Genomic DNA, 19,472 nt, shown 5'->3' with positions numbered 1-19,472 from the left:
ATGTTCCTCCTGGACGTGTTCCAGGCCTGCTTGATTTTGATTGGTGTCCACTTCCTGGAGAAGCTCCCCTATGCTCGTTTTCCTGTTAATTAGTTCCTGATTATGAACCTTAGGAAGGCAATGAAACCTCAGGCCTAGAAGGACAGAGAGATAATACCCCTTCTACTTTTATGTTCTTCTTCCACAGCGCAGCAGTTCCTGAGTAAATCGCTGCTTGAAACGTCCCTTTGACTGTTTGATTATCCATATGTGTAACTTCCAGGTCTGTCTTTGTGTTGACACAGCTTCAGATATCTCTAATGTGTGGCTGATGTGTTGCTGGTGACTTTGAAGATACAACAGTGGACCATTGTTGCCAAATCTTTTACATTCAGTACGTTTGATGGTTGACTCTCTCCATTAGGGATTAGCAAAAGTAATTGGAAGTGACCGCAATAATCATGAAAACACAAAATTGTGTTAAATTTTATAAAGCATTTTTTATTCAGCCTAATAATTGGTCAATGATCTGTGACTTTTTGGATGGTACATTGTGGTTTGTTTAGTTTGCATTGGAACAGCAGTTGAATTGGGGAACTGTACACTGTACTTCTCTGCTAGACACATACAATATGTCCTTTGAGTCAATAGAACAGAAACACTGTGGCCTGTTTGTTGTTACACTGCCAAAAAAATAGTGTGTCTTGTTTTTTCCAAAAAATACATTCTCTGAAAACAAGTTAGATTTTAATTGAACTGATAAAATGTATAAAGTACTTTTTTTTTTAAATTTGATAAAAATTGAAAATAAAAAATTGATACATATTTTTTTTGGATAAAATGTTAAATGTTATTTATATTTATTTTAGTTTTATTAAAATGTATAATGAAGTAAATTCTGACTTGTTTTCTGAAAATAAACATTGACTACATTTATGTTTGCTTACTACACTGGCCAATTTTTTTTGTTTTTTTTTGTTTAAATAATAATTGTTACTAAATTGCTACCATTCAGAAATGTATGGTCAGTATGATATTTATTTATATATCTTTAAAATAATTAATACTTTTATTCAGTAAGGATGCATTAAATTGACCAAACGTTAGAGCAAAGATTTTTACATTGTTACTAAAGGACAGAATATTTCAAATATGTAAACAATGTCCACAAAAATATTAAGCAGTACAACTGTTTTCAATATTGATAATAATAGCAATTGTTTCTTGAGCAGCAAATTAGCATATTAAAATTATTTCTGAAGGATAATGTGACACTGAAGACTGAAGTAATGACATCACAGGAATAATTGACATCACAGGAATAAATTACATTTCAAAACATATTAAGTAAACCTTTATTTTAAATTGTTAATATTTCACAATATTACAGTTATTTTCTGTGTTTGTAATCAAATAAGTGCAGCCTTGGTGAGCAAAAGCGACTTTCAGAAACATTTAAAAAATCTTACCGAACCCAAATGTTTGATAGGTAGTGTGTTTAAAACAAAATAATTAAACGGTACCATAAGTGAAATTTTACTAACACAGAAAGTGTTGGCTGATTTATCTCAAGTGTTCAAGCGGTCAAAATAAACATCTCTAATCTCCATTACAGAAATTGCTTCTTTACTTGTACTCTCTTTGGGCTGTGACATGAGAGCCGTTGCCAACCAGTCGTGATTAATCCTCAAACTTCCTTATAAACGCACCCTGACTGCTGGACCGGGGTGCTGCACTAGACTTCAGTATTGATTGTGGTATAGATCTGTACCTCGCTGTTTTTTTTTTTAAATAGATAAACTAACAGGCTCCATCACATTTGAGGGTTTAAAAGTAACAAAGTAGAGTCCAAAATATTGTTTTAGCATAAGGTATCAGTGTAAGCCAGAGTATCTGCTTGCGTAGTATCTGAATGCATGCACACACAACCCTGACACTCCTTTTGAGATGTATGCATCATCCTCAGTTCTTAAGAATAGCAAATTCTGCTAACATGCAGTGGGGGACAGCCGGACCAAATAAAGCTCTGTCCTTCTCTCCATTTCCTCTGCCTGTGTTAACAATGACATGGCTTAAAGCATATGTCAGACAGTGGGAACTTTCTTGTCTTTCAGAGGTTGCTAGGCATAGATGTGCAGTTTGACAGGCTTTTAGCGATGTAACCTGAAGGCAGCAGATTGTCCTTAGCAACAGTAATCTCTCGCTCCTCTACGCCCCACATCCCCGTTGCCTGTTCATTAGAGACTGACAAAAGTAAATGCTGTGACTGTTTCATAACAGGGGCCACAAACTGCTGGCCCCTTCGTTACTGCTGATTCCCTGCCTGACTAGGCCACTCTCCAGTGCTCGTTTACTGCCCCTCAGTCACTGTCCTCGCTAATGAACTTATTTGCACTTGGTACATGACAACATTTCCCCAGCAGGACGAAGTCACCGACGAGAAATGTGTGTCAGGTAGGGATGTGCAAAAATACATATTAGGGACAAACGGCTAGTCGACTAATCAGTCTTAAGGACGTCCTGTGTAATCAGGCCAGTTCATATGGCCCCAATCATTCTTGCATTCTGTTTTTTCTTAATACGTAGCAATCATGGTAGGATGCTCAAAACAACAAAATGTATGTATTTTAAATTTGTGTGGGTGTATGTATGTATATGTATATATGAATTCTATGTTTATATAGAACATGAATGGAAAGCAGAATCCAAAACTACATTCATATCATATACAAACAGAAACTTTAAGGTCTTCACAGCAACCCGTTAAAATAAAAGTTTGGTTTAACTTGAAGAAACTGTGACAGAAATATATTACTTAATGTAATGATAGTGCTACCACTAATAATACAATTATTAAAACATTATTTTTAAGGAAATATTTTCCAGACAAATTATTTACCAGAATTTATTTACCAGAAAAATATACATAAACAACACGGTATTTCTGAACAAAAAAAGTAAAAAAAAAAAAATGTATGAAATCAATTATGTAGAGATGTTTTTGATTTATCAAAATTTCATGAAACCATTAAAATGGAATCCAGAAAATGTACGAAAAAACAAACAAACAGAATTTGATTTTTTTTTTTTAAACTAAATTTGAGGGAGAAAAAAAGAATTTCATAGGGCCATAAAAATTTAATTTTTGTTCAACTTTTAATAAATTGCTGTTAAATTGTGTAAGTTTCATGATTTCAATTAAATAGACATGCTTTTTTATTAATAAAATGTAATTTAACCATTAAAACAGCCTAGAAAAATGTAAATGGTAAAAAAAAAATATATATATGTATATAATTATTATTATTATTATATACTAGTAAAATTACATAGGAAAACAATATGTATATGTACTAGTATATATACTGTATATACTATATGTATTTTAAATAATATTTAAACAATATATAAAATATCTTGCACAAATTTTCAAGACAAAAATTATGAAAAAATAAATGTGTTGCTGTTTTTGTAGTGTTTTGCTTTGTGGTTTCATAAGGTGTTGTGGCTGGTAACTAGAGTGGCCTGGTTTGTTTCTAGGTGGTTGTTTACTCATCTATGTCAAAAGAGTCCACCTCCAAGTTTCTGATATTGTTTTCCCTAAATATGGCTTGGGTCACTACTTCTGTGTAAGTAAATGCAACTTTTTTGCCTGATTCATGGTCCACCATTAGTCGAATCGCTTGCAAAAATAATAGCAAACTTCTCATCAAACCACATGATTGTAGGTATCATTCATGTGCTTGTAAATAATGGTGTGGGATGAGTTGTGTGCCAAAGTTTAATAGCCCCAACTTGAAGTGCTTGTCTAAGCAATCATCACTAATTATTAGCTGCACATTTTAATTTTCCATGCTGATCACAGAATGTAAATACACAACTCAAGCACAAAATAATCTTATCGATCTGGTGCAATTATTATTATTATTTTTTTCAAACTAAACCCTAATCGTTCAAGAGCACTCAAGTAAAATGCATTCCTTCAAAAGGTTTTGAAAGCATCTTAAGAGCTCTGTGGGCTGTTTATTGTCCGTAGCCAGACATAAAGACACATTAGACACCTCGTTGCAGAACTGTGACTAGAATCCCATTGACAAAAAGAATTGACTCAAGATATCGAGCACTGCTGATGCGCCTGTGTGTGTGGCCCAGATAATTGTGCCCTTTGTACTTTGCATTTCAATCATTGGAGAAAGAATTTGACCAAATCAACAGCAGTGTCGTGTGGGCCAGCCAAATGAATTGTCTACCAAGAGAATAGCAATGCTGGGTTAGAAAGGTTAAGGTAAAGTTGCTTTGAACAAATTCCTTCTTTGATCAGGACTTTGGCTTGAATGCTTTTCTGTGGGAAGTCACTGCTGCTTTTGAATGAGCTGGTTATTGTTCTGTTTTATAATTGTGTCCATTCACCATCCTCTGTACAGCTCTGCCTCTTTGTGAGAGATGGCCTAGGCTTTTTTTTATTTTTTAAAGAAGATCTTTCTTACAAGCATGAATACACATCAAGTTTTATATACATTCATTAACAACAAATTTCCCCCAAAAAGTTTTCGGTAGGAAAACAGTTTTCTCAGCCTGTCTTTGTCTTTTTCTTCTGTGAAAAAAAAAATTCAATATACACGTTATTTCTCTCTGGCTGAGAAGAGGGACAGCTCTTAAAACAAAGATACCAATATGTGTGCCACAGACTCTGTGCCTTATTCCCGGGCCCTGTAGTGTGATTTATGGTGACCACATTATGGGCCCTTTTCTAGGCTGCATCAGTATGGAGAGACGGTCACAGGCAGGGTTGGACTGACGCTCAATGCTGGTTGCCATGGGGCTGGTAAGCCACTCCACAAAGACCAAATAACACAAAGGAACATGATTAGCACTACCACAAAAACCTCTACAGATAGTTAACACACATTCATTTGGATTATATCGTCAAGTGTATCCCAATCTGTGCCACTCTGGAACAGAGTTGATTCAAACTTGGCACAGATATTTAAATATAGTATTATGTTGTTGTTGTTGTTATTATTATTATCATTATTATTATAAGGTAGGGACCAAACCGAAAGACCCGTACCGAAACGGTTCGGTACGAATACGTATACCGTTACACCCCTATTATAAGGGGTGTAACGATACACGTATTCTTATTGAACTGTTCGGTACGAGGCTTTCGGTTCGGTGCGTTACATTACAAACCAAACAATTCGTTGGACTAATCCTATTAAATGACGTAACAGGCAACGTGCTGTCTGCCCCGTGTCGTAGCGGATGGGCACGCGATTACCTCCCCTTGCTGGTTTGCGTCAAAAGACAATGATCTTGTATTGACGATGACCAGCGATATTGTCAAAAACATCAATTATTTGCAGTATTAAGAGGATTTGGCATTTCCAATTAATGTAGCCTAGGCCTGTTACATTCTTATTTTTATTAGGCCTATTATTATAATGAAGTTGCTTTTATTATTAAATTAAAATTACAATTAATTTGCCCCACAATAATTACCGCATAACTGACGCGCTGCGAGGATAACAAAAGATTAGGCTATTCACTCCTCAATTAAAATGTTTTTAAAAAGGTCTTTTAAAACAGGTCTATTTAGGATACAATGAATTATAGGCCTATAATTAAAATATTAACACTGCAGTCATCAATAAAAATTTATGATATAAAAAGCTTTTTTAAAAAAGGTATTTTAAAACAGGTCTATACAATTAATTATAGGTCTATGATTAAAATATTAACACTTCAGTCATAAATAAAAATCAATTAAATAAAAAGCTTTTATTTCAAGCACTGACTTTCAAAAACAACCTGTTTAACACGAAATAAGTATCTCCTCATTTTTTCACTATGTACGGGCCACAAGATAAATATTAAGGGAATAAATTAAAACAGTTAGCTATATAGCCTACCGTTATCAGCATATGTTGAAGTAGATTCGTCTCACGTCGTCTCTGAGAGAATATGCGTCAGATGCCGAATGCTCCTTCATTACTCCGTCATTCCGTTTTTCCATATTTCTGTCATTCCGAAATATTTCCAACATTGCGAATTAACCAATCCCCCCCGTATCGAAAACCTACCGAACCATGACACCACTGTGTCGAACCGAACCGTGAATTTTGTGAACCGTTTTTTATTATTTTATTTTATGATCACAGTTATTTTTTTTTAAGTTTTATGTGTCTCTTTAGTTTTATAAATCTTATTTTTAAAAGTATTCTTATGGTGGGTAGAAAAACGATCACCTTAAAGTAATTTTCAGGTAATATATTTTTATTTTATTAATTTGTTTTCACAATTATTTTAATAGTTTTATGTTTCTCCCCAGGTTTATAAATCTAATAGTACTCTTATGGAGGGTAGAAAAATTGGCAACTTAATAAAGCAACTAATTTTCAGGTATTTTTAATTTTATTAAATTTTATTTTATTTTTTAATGATATTATTAATTTAATATTATTAAATTATTTTCATAGTTTAATGTTTAGGAGATCATGATCCGCACTCACGAGAACGGTCTTCCCTTTTGTAAACCGATTGACGCACCAAAATAAAAAGATCAAGTGACGGAAGAGCCGGCGTCATAGTTTAATATTTCACTTCAGGTTTAGGGGGTTTGTGCACTTTGTGGCATCAAAAATGCTACCATGATCTGGCATACTTGGGACTGTATCTCTCTCCATAACTGTGAAGCAGACACCTGAATATACTCTTTAAAATGCATAAACTGCGCTTCATTATACCGCGTATCTAGAAATATAGCCAAATACAGAATTCTACTCCATCCTTTGCTCATCATTTGATGAATATCTGCTGCCATAATTGCAAGAATATGCACACAAATGCCACTCTTAATAAAATCCTGTTCAATAGTGCAGCGTTAATTGCACTAGGCAAATGAGTGAGTTTTGTGAATGGGGAACAATGTATAATAAACCTAATTGGCATAGAAAGTGGGAGTGTTTGTATTGAAAAGAATGACCATTACATAATTTAAATAAACGCTGTGCCATTTTATCATGTTTGCAAAAAACTATTTAGTAAAATTTGCTCCTTTGTAGGTGATGCAGCTGGGCTCCTGAGAATGAACCTGTTGTTGGAAAGTTTCTGCAGTGCTTTAAAATGTCATAATGTGGCTCTACAGAAACGGCTGAGTCTGCAGTTCATTCTGAATGCTCGGTTGTGGAGCAAATTTTAATTGTAGCTGCTGGGCTTGTGTCTGCACCGAGTCTTTGATGAGAAGGTTAGGCTGTGTATAATACGTGTTAAGGCAGAAAATATTGGCTTTCAGATTTCGGCAGTAAGCAGGGGAGACAGGGAATACTCATTCATCGTGTGGCAAGATGGGTAGTTTACTAGTTTCAAACACATTACTGAAAAAAATCGATTTCATAGCCTCTGGTCCTTTGAGTCGAGGGGTTTGAGCAATAAGACACAGACAATGAAAGCAAAAAAAACACTCCTTTCTTTCTTAATCTCCATTTTTATGACTTATTTTTTACTTTTACCTCTGCAGATAGCAGTCTCTGCGGCCAAATCCACCTCCTCGACCGATGATTTATACCTGGAGGAGGCCGGGTCAGGAGGCTACCCTGAAGATGACGACGACTTCACTTCTGGATCAGGATCAGGTAAGAAGTGCCTCATCGATTCAAGGTGCACAGTCTGATCCCTTCATGTTGGATATTGCAGTTGAAGCACAGATTGTGTTTGCCTTTCAGGAACTGGAGAAGTTATTGAGGAAACTGTCACAGTAAAAACATTGTTCATCGTGCCTAAAGCAGAGCCCACACAGGACTCCACCAAAGACTTCACACCGAAAGTGGAGACATCTACGTCACGCGATGTCCCCGAAGACACAAAGAAACGAGTCAGGATAGAGGTGGGTACCAGCTGTAAGGTGCTATTATCACCCATCTCAGGGGATCTGATCACAAGTGGTAGTAATAGACGCGAAGAAGGTCCTATGTATCTGATCACCTGAAACCAAAACCAGGTGTAAATGGGGTCTATTGGTCACAAGTGGATCTATTAGTGGAAATGATATTAATGTGCAGTCATGCAGCCAGCAAAGAGCCCACTGCTGTCATAAAATCATCCATTACTCAAAATTGAGTGTAACGCATCCTCTTCTTCACTCTCTTTAGGACCCAGTTCCAACCACAGAAGACTCACGTAGAAACCCAGTCACAAGCACCACCAGCCTCCCTCGGTCACCCCTGGAAGTCCAGTCGGAAAATCTCTTCCAGAGGACAGAGGTTTTGGCAGGTCTGTAAATTATAATTTATAAATAGATACTATCAAGACACTTTTGAGTATTTTTAGGAGATGCCATAATTTGTTTGATCAGAAATACAGTAAAATATTGTAAACAATATTACAGTTTACATAACAATATATTTATAAATATAATTAAAAAAATAATAAAGATAATTTATTTTGTGAGGTGACAGAGATGAATTTTCAGAAGCCATTTGTCCAGTCTTCAGTGTCACATGATCCTTCAGAAATCATTCTAATATGTTGTTTTTATGCTCAAAAACATTTCTTATTATTATCAATGTAGAAATCAGTAGTGTTGCTTAATATATTTGCAGAAACCACAATATATTCTTTGATGAACTGAATGTTCAACATGATTTTTTTAGTAAAATGTTTTTTGTAACAATGTAAAAGTGTCACCAACGTTTTGAATGGTAGTGTACATAAATGTTTTTTATAATAATTTTGCTACTAAATTAGAAATTCTTGCTTACAATTAATTCCTGTTTATAATTCATGGTGCTGTGGTGTGCACTTTCATAAACTTGAATTGCAGCCCTCACTGGGAGTTTCAAAAGTTTACTACACATTTCAGCTAGAACGCCCACTTTATCTTTTGTCTTAGGAGAGATGCACAAAACATAAAGAGCATGTTACCATACAAGTCAGTCAAAATAACAGATCAATTTCTCAATGTTCAAAGGTCAAATTCTTAAGTTAAGCACACTCAGCTTTAATATCCTGTCGAATAAAGACAGAATTACAATGAGAAGAAATAATGTCTTCCTGTCTTCCTCCACACTTCCTCTCGCTCAATCTCTTGACCCTCCAGCAGTGTTGAGGGGTTCCTTATTTAATTATTTGATTACTGGACATAATCGGAGTCTGCTTTGTATGAGCCATAGACTCCCAGATGGCACTTTAGTCACGTAGTCGGACAGGAATGAGATTTCACATATACCGTGAGAAAGCAGCAACTCAGCTATTTCTGCTTATCTTAACTGAAACAAACTTACTCATTAGGCCTCCTTAAATCCTCTGTTCCAGCTGTCATTGCGGGTGGAGTTATCGGCTTCCTCTTTGCCATCTTCCTCATCCTCCTTTTGGTGTACCGCATGAGAAAGAAGGACGAAGGCAGCTATGACCTCGGGGAGAGGAAGCCGTCTGGAGCGGCCTATCAGAAAGCTCCCACCAAGGAGTTTTATGCATAGACTCACTCATGTACAACCGAGCTTCACCAACCAGAGTGATGGTCTAATATCAGTGACTACGAAAAAAAAAAAAAAATCATACGATATGACTGAGGAAAAAAATAAATAACATAAAGGAAAGCTTTTGCATAGAGTATTGTAATTAAGACCTTTTCTTTCCTCTTTTTTTATGAAAAAAGCAAGCATTGCTTATTTTATGGCAAATCTCTCTGTATTTAAACATTATTTTCGGTGTATTTGAAAAGGCTTAAAAGAAAAAAGAAACACAATCTGTAAAGGTGAGGTTATCCGCATCTGTCTTCTGTCAAAGGAGCTGTTTTTAGTCGCTGACTACTTTTTAACTGTAGCAGTATGTGTTTGTAAAGAAAACTTTAAAGTGGAATAATTGAATATAATTGTTCTGTATCAGTCCTGACTTCATTTCTCATCTTTTGTTTTGGCCTAGCATGTCTGATGTTGATCATAAGTGTTTCATTAATTTATCATTTTCTCGGATGTTGAAAAATGCCTTTCTGTAGTTTTCAGAAATCTGTCTAATAACTCTTAACGAGTCAATGTAAATGTTTCCCTCCAGGTTGCAATGCTCATTTTATTATTTCACAACATTTTTTTTTTTTTTGGTGCTTAGAACTGAAAATACGTCAAAAGACCCATGTCTTGCAAAATGATTTGAGTTACATCTGCGCTTGAGTGTTTGCAGGTTAAGAAAAACAACCAGTGCCATTTTTCATTCGTTCTCGTCTTGGCGACTCTAAAGCTTCTCACATGGTTGAAAAGAGGTTGATTTATGGAACTGATGAGCCCAGAGCCTGTCCTCTGTGATGAGAGCTTGAGGTAGCTCATACTGGGGATCTGACACGGCCTGCCCACCTCCAGACATGCATTTCCTTTGATCAGAGCGCCGTTCTGATGTTTCAGTGATGAAAAGCTCACATTTATTCTCACGTCACACTGCAGTGATCTGTTTTATTAGTTCATGAAGAGAGTAGACCTGATTCTTTTTTTTTTTTCTTTTTTTTTTTACTGTTACAGGCTTTGCTTTCCTACTGGGCCCAAACAAACTAGCAACTTGGAATCACTTTCATTGAAATCATTAATTTTTAAACAGTTTCCACTAGTTTGGGATTGTTTGAAAAAGCTGAAGTTCAACCGCCCAGTTTGAGTGCTGTAAATGTATCTCTCCAGTGCTCATCAAAAACCATTATGGAGGCCAGTAATGTCCCATACAGATCAGTATGATAAAACTCATGCTCTAGATCCATATAAAGGTTGTGAAGTTGCCTTGAGAAGCGTGACTCCTTGTGTATCTTTCCTTCCTTGCCCTGTTTATGTACCAAACTGTGACCAACACCCCAAAGTGACTGTACTGACCCTTACCTAATCTAATCTAAGCTGGAGCTGAACGAAACAAGGTACTGAGAAAACATAGGCAAACCCAAAGACTCATTTGATTTTCACATTGCTGTGTATTCCTTTGGCCACATTTGAGTTTTCATTGTTAGCTGTTAGTTTTGTTTTTGTTTTTGAGTAGACATCTGACCTTTGCATCCAATTACTTATTCATGTATGGGAAAAATCTATATAGAATTATATATAAATGTATATTCACAAACGTTTTAAACCTTGCCTTAAAAGTGCCTACCATATGGAAACGTGCAAATGTCTGTCGTTTAGACGCGATGTGTACGCCAGAATGGCTAGAGTGATCGGTATTGTGTTAGCACAGCAGACTGAAATGGTAACTTTTTTTTAGTTGTACAAAAAGCAGACAGTATTGTATCTAAAAGTTAAAACAACACTACTGAATAAACATTGTGGCCTAAATATTCTGGTCTTCTTTTCTTTTTTTATCCGTTTATACAGCCATCCATCCATTTATTCATCCATTTGTCCATCCATCCATCGTTTGTTCGTTCGTTCGTTCAATCTATCATCACTTTCTACCTATCGTTCATTTGATCTATCGTTCGTTCTATCTGTCATTCGTTTGTTCTATTTATCTATCATTCTATCTTGCATTCTATCTATTTTCTATCTTGTTCTGTCTTCATATCTTCTGTGCATTCTATTGTTAGTTTGTTCTATCTATAGTTCGTTCTATCGTTTGTTCATTCATTCTATCTTTTGTTGTGTCTATCATTCTATCTGTTGTTCTATCTGTCATTCCATCTGACTGTCATTCTGTTCTATTTGTCGTTCTGTCTCTGTTGTACTATCTATCAATTGTTGTATTTAGCTATTGTTTTGTCTGTTCTATCTGTCTGTCGTTCTGTCTATTCTCTCTGTCGTTTGTTCTGTTCATCTGATGTTCTGTCAATCTTTCATTCTGTTTGTCTCTATATTTCTCATTCTATCGCTCTATTATTCTATCTATCAATCATTCTATCAATTTTATCTGACTGTCCATCCTTTGATCTAATTAACCCAGTGTGTTGAAAGCAATCATTATATATGAATATAATCATATGAATAAATGTGTGTCCGGAATCTCTTGCAGGGACTGTAAAATGGGATTTGAAGGGATTTCTGCTGAGAGTGTTTACACATGGGCTCAGCAGTGCAGATTACCTCTCTATTTATTAATCTTTATTGGTTCTCCTCAGGGATTACTGTAACACTGCTTGCTCACAGTGCTTCTCTTATTTAGATCAGTGTCATGGTCTGGTGGAATATAAATGACTGACACTGTGGAAATATAAATCTGAATATTACTATAAGATCACGGCAGTATTTGGATTCATAGGAACCAAACTGCTATATCTTTTTTTTTTTTTTTTTCTGTAAGGGTATTGTAGTGCAAAAATAATCCTTGAGAGAGAAACTCTGAATGAAAAATAGAATAAGATCATTTGAAGCAAGGCCATGAGTTTTGCTCTTCTTGCTCATGTAAACATCGGTATGCTCCTTAACTCTCCGTTCTCTGTGTTTGCTTTCAATGACGTTGTTTTCCCATATAATCGAGGGGTCAAGCCTGGCCTTAGCTTTGGCAGATGTACATGGCTTACTCTCCAGACCGTGATATGTAGCATCTGCCTTTAAACCAGTCTCATCAAAACATTTGAGCCTTCTTTCTCATCTATTCAGCGGTGCTGATTATGAGTCCTAAATTTATGGCTCCCTGATCAGTGCCCAGTGTTTGTGTGTGTCCATGTCACAATGTCCCTTTAATTTATAAGGGCTTTCTCAATAGGGGCAGGGAGAAGGGAGGGAGAAAAGGGGAGTGCATATGGAGCACAAAAGGCCACCGGGGCTTCTCTTTGAGAAACAGGGCTGATTCAGTAAAGAGGCCAACCATGGATGCCAAACCATGCAGAAACTTCAAGGAAATGCCATCCAACGTAAACATACTTTCAGGCTTCATAAGAGCTTATGACCGAAGGGCAAAAGAAAGACTAGCTTAAATCCATGAGTCAAAAGCTGGTGTACCTCAAAAGTACAGTATCTTTTGATAGAGGATTTATATTCTGATGCCCTAAATGTTGAGGCATTATTCTTTTATACACTATATATAAACAAAAGTGCCCTTGAGTGTATATTTTAGAGACAGGTGTGTTTTCTCAGGACACATTTCAGTGAAATCTGTCAAGTAGCAGGATGTGGCGTTCAATTGGTTAGAGGATAATTTACTGCACTAAAAATACCAAATTAAATGGCGTGATGATAGACGACCAGCTTTTTTTTTCATTCATTATCATGAGTGGAACTGTGAAGTACACCAAATTCAATGGTACACCATTGAATTTCGGCACTAGGGCTGGGAAAAAACACCCAATATTTCACCCAAAGTTCACCCAAAAATGAAAATTAGTCCATGCTTTATTCACCCTCAAGGCATCCTAGGTGTATATGACTTTCTTCTTTCAGACGAATCCAATCGGAGTTATATAAAAAATTGTCCTGGCTCTTTCAAGCTTTATAATGGCATGGGCGGGTGTTTTTGTTCAACAGTCCAAAAGTAGTCAAATAAAGCGCATCCATCCATATTAAAACGTGCCTTACACGGCTCTGGGGGGTGAATAAAGGCCTCTTGTAGTGAATCCATGTTCCTCATTTAGTTCAAACCCTGATCAAACTTGCTTACCTGTGGTTTTCTAGGGTTCCTGAAGACTTTGATGAGCTTGCTCAGTTGTGTTTGATTAGGGTTGGAGGCGAGCTAAACTCTGCAGGGCATTGGCCTTCCAGGGCAAGATTTGAGGAACCCTGATCTACAGCCACACGGCAAAAAATCTTATTTTAACTGCTTTCATTGATATGATAAAAAAGACAATATAACGGGCAATAACTATCAAGCATACATGTATTTCCATTGAATTTTCCTCCTCGACTGCATAGAATATCATACAGTGCGACAAGTGCAAGTCCAATTCAATTTTAAAACCAGTTCTATATAATCTATAAAAAGAGCATAATCAGTGTAGTTTGATTCATGTACAAATTAAACTTTTAAACAGTTTGTTTTTATTATACAAAAAACATAATACAGCCTTTACAATACATGTTTTTGAAAGATGTCACTTATGCTCACCAAGATTGCCTTTATTTGATAAAAATAAAATACTTTAATATATTTCTAATATATTTTAATATGTAATTTATTCCTGTGATGGCAAACTTGAATTCTCAGCAGATCAGGGGGATAGTTCACCAAAAAATGAAAATTCTGTCATTAATTACTCACCCTCATGTTGTTCAAACCCGTAAGACCTTCGTTCATCTTCAGAACACAAATGAAGATATTTTTGATGAAATTCAAGAGCTTTAGAGCCGCCCCAGACAGCAACGCAACTACCTCATTCAAGGCCCAAAAAAGTAGTAAGAACATTGTTAAAATAGTCCATGTGACATCAGTGGTTCAACTGTAATTTTATGAAGCTGCGAAAATACTTATTGTGCACAAAGAAAATAAAAATAATTACTTTATTCAATAATTTCTTCTTTTCCGTGCCAGTCTTCAATGCATGTTCATGAGAGTACCATGTCTACAAAGTCACTTTTGTTTTCTTTGCGCACAAAAAGTATTCTTGTAGCTTCATAAAATTAAGGTTGAACCACAGAACGTGGTAAAGTAGTTGTGTTGCTCTCTATGCAGGGTCAGAAAGCTCTCAGATTTTATCAAAAATATCTTTATCGGTGTTCCGAAGATAAACAAAGGTTTTACGGGTTTGAACCGACATGAGGGTGAGTAATCAATGACAGAATTTTAATTTTTTCAGTGAACTATACCTTTAATATTTTGCTCCTTAACCAAGTTAGAATGTTAAAATGTTTCATGAACAAGTAAAATAGACATTAGAACTGATATGTGCCCAAATTAACTGGAATCAAATCGAGTGACTCAAAATCGAATTGAATCGGGAAATCCATCAAACCCAGCCCTTTTCAGGTTCGTGGCATACAGTACTGTGTATCACCATCTGATTCCATCAATGTGCTAAAACACGTATGTTTTTATAAGGATTATAAATGCAATTACTTAAACGACATTCCCTGTCTCTCACTCTGCCCCGAGCTCTCATCTGCCGAGAGTCCAGATGTGCTGTTTGCGCGGTGAGTATTTTAGACTCTCGATCGTACATTGGCTCAGTCTGAAAGCCATCGTGCTGGGATAATTCCACACAGTGTTCAGCTGTGGAAGGAACCACTCTCCCGGATTAAAGTTTTGACAGGTTGAGAGAAAAACACACTCCCCCGCAAAATGGCTTGATGCCAGAGTAATTGGTCCCTGTGGGTGGGAGGGTGTGCTTGTGCTCTCTCTTGGCTGGTAGGGCATGGCGGATCGCACGCGGAAGTTCGGGGGGCACACGAACGTTTCCAATGCATTTAAATCAAGCAGCTGACATTTCTTTCTGTAAGAGGTCATTCATTATCATGTTAAACTGAAGCTTATCTCGGTAGAGAACCAATGTCAGGACCTATTGTGAAGGTACGTGACTGAAGTAATCTGTAAGGAGGCCAATATTTAAAAAATAATGGGTATTATTATGGTAAAGACTTTTGTACAGATGTTTAAATGAAAAGTGCTTCAACTATTTATGAATTCCACTCAACCCTTGAGGGCTTTTTAAATTGGGTGTTAAAATGAGAGGTCAGGTATGTCAGCGAAACTTCAAACAACAAATACCTGGCTGGTTTTAATGGCGCTTCTGTTGGAAGAAGGGCCGAATTTAAGCCTATTCTAATCTGCAGCACAGGTGCTATTCACTCAAGATTATTACCAAACCCTGCATAATCCACCACTCTCAAGTGAGGGGTTTAAACTTTGAAAGTGAAATTACTTGGTGAAGAAGATGAATCATATTCCAATCCCTGACAACAAACTCAATTTATAGAAATGACAAGCTTCTCAGTTTGCCACTTAATCATTCCCACTCTTGATTAAACACAGACTGGTAATGAACGCAAATATGGCACCTTGGTTCCTCTTGATAGGATTTGGGAAAAAATTTCTTATGAACTCAGGCTCTCTGGCGTTTTGAGGCCCGTCTATGCAGCAAAATGATAGCATAGTTTAATTTTAATATGCAAAGCCTCGTTGCAAATTAAAGTTTGTTGTGATTAAGACCCTCTGATGGGTCTGTTTATGATGATTATGTTTTAATTAAAAGCAAAACTCTAGAGCAAAAATAATACAAATTTATTGAGTGCTCTTGAGATGGTTACGCTGAAGTTTGAGCAGACGAATTTGGAACCGCTGAACTCAAAGCCATTTGTGTTGATGACATATGGTACTAGATCTGTTGCAAATGAGCCCCGCACAGCATGCCAGTAAATGAGCCGCTAATTTGGGGTCTAGGCGACGTCATGTTTAGCTCTGTTTTGTTAACCTTTGTGGTGAAGGTGTTCAATCCTGCTCCTGGAGATTTACCTTCCTCTTCCTCATGCACAACACACCTGCCTGTAATTTTCAGCTTGATTAGCTGCTTCAAGGTGTTCAGCATGAATTTTCAGGCTTTATGTTTGTCAAAAACTAAGGGTACATTTACACGACAATGATGTACTAAAATGGAAAACTTTTTCCTTTGAATAATCGGTTTCTGAAATTTTTTTGTAAGGGCAACAATGTCAAAATGATCCCTGTTCACATGGATCTGCAAAAATGACTAAAACGCTGTATTATATAATTACATAATATGCACTGTTTTCACAAATTTGTTTACATGGAAACGATAATAGTTTCATTTTCGAAAAATTGCACTTTGAAACCCATTTTCAAAATATTGCATTTTTAGGCCCCCCAAACAGCATTCTTGTGTAAACAAATGGCCAAAACGCAAATTATTCGTTAAAAATGGTGCTGTGTAAACACCCCCAGAACTAATTTAGAAACAATGCAGGTTTCAAATTTTAGGTTTTATTAAACTAGGTACTATAACACTATATTAGGACTATATTATGTTAATAAAACTGTTTAAAAAAAAAAAACTAACAATCATGAAAAATAAAATGAAAAAAAAAAAAAAAACTCCATTCTTTGAACCACATAAAAGTAAGATGTTAATGAAGTTGGTTTTTCAGATTAAGCACTTTGTTAACAGTGACATCAGACAGATAAATCAGGGTTATTATAGTTAACTATAACTAACTCTCTCTCTCTAACATTTTTTCATTTATATTTGGTTTATCTTATAATCAAATAAAAAAAATAATAAAATGAAATAAAAATAACTAAAATTAAAATAAAAAAATACAAATATAGATGTATTTAAAAAATAAATAATAAAATAACAACAAAATTATTACAACTTTATACATACATATATAAAATATAATAGTATCTCTGTGATACTAAAACAACACTGAAATGAATTCTTCAGCGCATGATCGTTAATCTTTACAGTGACACCTGGGTATTCAGAAATATGGTTGATTCAGTCATAGTGAGGTTATAAGAGGAAAGCCAGGATGGATCACTCAAAATAATTAAAGTAAATAATGATAAAAAATTTAAAAAATATGATGGAAATCGTCTGGAATATAAAAAAAAAAAACCCTGTCATTCTGTCAAGTCATTAGGACTGAGATAGAAGCTCTCCACAATCAAAACCTTGCACAGCTTGATCTTTTCTGTCACCACAGATCAATGACTACTGACAGAAACCAGCCTTAACTCTCTCATCCTTTTTATTTTTATGTCAGATATGCTGACAAATTAAGCAATCAGCCGGAGATTTGCTCCTCTGTGTCTTCGATTCCCTTTTACAAGCCTTTTCAAGAGTATATTTACAGTAATTTGTCATATTCTCTATTGTAAGATGTCTGGCGGCTTTATTCTCTTCTGTGCCTCTGAGTTAATGATGGCAATGTTCTTTTTTAAAAAACTATAATTTGCCCCTTCCAATGTTTATACTCAAAGGACAGACATGAAAATCCACTTAATCTGCTGTGTTGTAGGCTATTGCTAAATGACAGAACGATTACACATCGTCTTATGGATTGCAGTGTCTGAGAATAAAGACTGCAGTATATGCAGCGCTGAGTAGGCAAAAAAGTACAACCAACTGTTTTCACTGACTGTGACTAGCTAAACACAAGACCAGGCAAAACACCCCGTGGTCATAATTCTCAAAGGGTTTTAGGAACTTCAGCCCTTCTCTCACAACAGCCTCTCTTCATGCATTCCTCTCCTCTTCAAAAGCACTCCTGAGACCGTCCTTCAGCCATTCACCGTGCTCCAGTCTAATCCAACCTGCTTCTACTGTGTGGCCCTTTTGGCAAACACAAAAACTGGTTGGTGAACCAGTTTTTGAGAAGAGAAGGTGGTTGGATGCCTGGTGTTGCTATGTTGGTTACAGTAGGCCACTCAAGCAACTCTGAGTGAGAATAAAGGATAAGGGAAGATGTTATCCACCTCACAGCTCTGCTTTTTGGGGCAAACTAATCATTCTTTTTTCTTTCCCGTTCTCTGTGGACAGGTCACCCCACAAAATGGCTGCCTCTTCCATTTTAAAAAGTTGATTCTATAAGGTTTGAAACATTATATCAGACAAATAAAGTCTTGAAGTGTAAATTAATCGATTTGTTCCATCTTAAGCTAAATTGAAACATACATGTTAATGTATGCTGAAAGATACTTTTGCTTTTAAAATAAATAAAAGGATTTACAGTTTTACAGGTCATTTAGCCAATATTATTTTATATTTATTTTTTATAATGCAAATATATTTTTGAATATATATTACATTTAAATATATATCATATATTAGTGTTGTATAATCTACACATTTTATTAATATATTTTAATATATTTACTAATTAGCTAATATTATTTTTTATTTTGTATAATGCAAATATATGTTTAATATACTTTACATATTTAAGAAATGAAAGTGTGTGCGTGTGTGTATTACACAAATATATTTTTCTATATTTATTAGTAATATGTCTAGCTTTATTACTAAATATATTGAAATACAATTACAATACAATAATATATATATAATTTTATGTATAAATGTAAAGAAAACGATCGTTCAAGACAGATTGCATGAACTGCAGACTTGCGTGAACTGTGTAAATCTCCACTCTCATTTCCCGGGTTCTCAATCTAAATATGGGTGGAGTCCCCACCAATCGGGTACAATTTGATTGGCTAACCTAGTAAAACTGATTCCACACAGATGCGTCTTTGTTCCTTTACCTGCTGTGTGAGAGGAAAGGGTAGAGAAAAGTTGGGGTTGTTGATATCCCTTAAGTGTAGCGTGTGTCCTCTTCAGATGCACAGCATCTCCGGCGCTGCTGTCTGCAATATGAATCGTGCCTTGATTTAACTAAGCACAATGGTCTCATCTGGTTACCAGCGCGTCTTTGATGCCTGTGGCACAGATTGCAGGTGAGCAGGGGAACCGGGAATTCGCGCGCTCTCACTCGCAATCAACACTGTAATCCGACTTCCGTGGCCATCGTTGCCCCCGGTGACAGTTATCTCAACAAAGTGAGCAATTCTCAGAGACCACGCACCCTATCAGCCTCCTCTCTTTACTGCAGTCCTTTTAACTTTCCCGATTGCCATGCGGTGTA

At 36.0% G+C, this 19,472-nt stretch overlaps 1 protein-coding gene across 2 annotated transcripts in view; it reads left to right on the top strand.

The window, feature by feature from the left end:
* LOC107654728 (syndecan-2-like) overlaps positions 1-11,031 on the top strand; it is a 37,734-nt gene extending 26,703 nt beyond the window's left edge. Inside the window, exons 2-5 of one of the 2 annotated variants that reach the window (XM_016441941.1) lie at positions 7,499-7,613; positions 7,704-7,882; positions 8,130-8,250; positions 9,292-11,031. In XM_016441941.1, coding sequence (XP_016297427.1) covers positions 7,499-7,613; positions 7,704-7,882; positions 8,130-8,250; positions 9,292-9,455 — 579 coding nt within the window. In that variant the 3' untranslated portion in view covers positions 9,456-11,031. The remainder of the gene's footprint in view (positions 1-7,498; positions 7,614-7,703; positions 7,883-8,129; positions 8,251-9,291) is intronic. The other variant, XM_016441942.1, reaches the window with a different exon arrangement.
* Positions 11,032-19,472: the final 8,441 nt, after the last annotated feature.

The sequence above is a fragment of the Sinocyclocheilus anshuiensis genome, unplaced genomic scaffold, assembly GCF_001515605.1.
Source record: "Sinocyclocheilus anshuiensis isolate Anshui unplaced genomic scaffold, SAMN03320099.WGS_v1.1 scaffold195, whole genome shotgun sequence".
Lineage (NCBI taxonomy): Eukaryota > Metazoa > Chordata > Actinopteri > Cypriniformes > Cyprinidae > Sinocyclocheilus > Sinocyclocheilus anshuiensis.
Note: the sequence above shows the minus strand (reverse complement) of the source record. Positions and strands in the feature narration are given on the sequence as shown.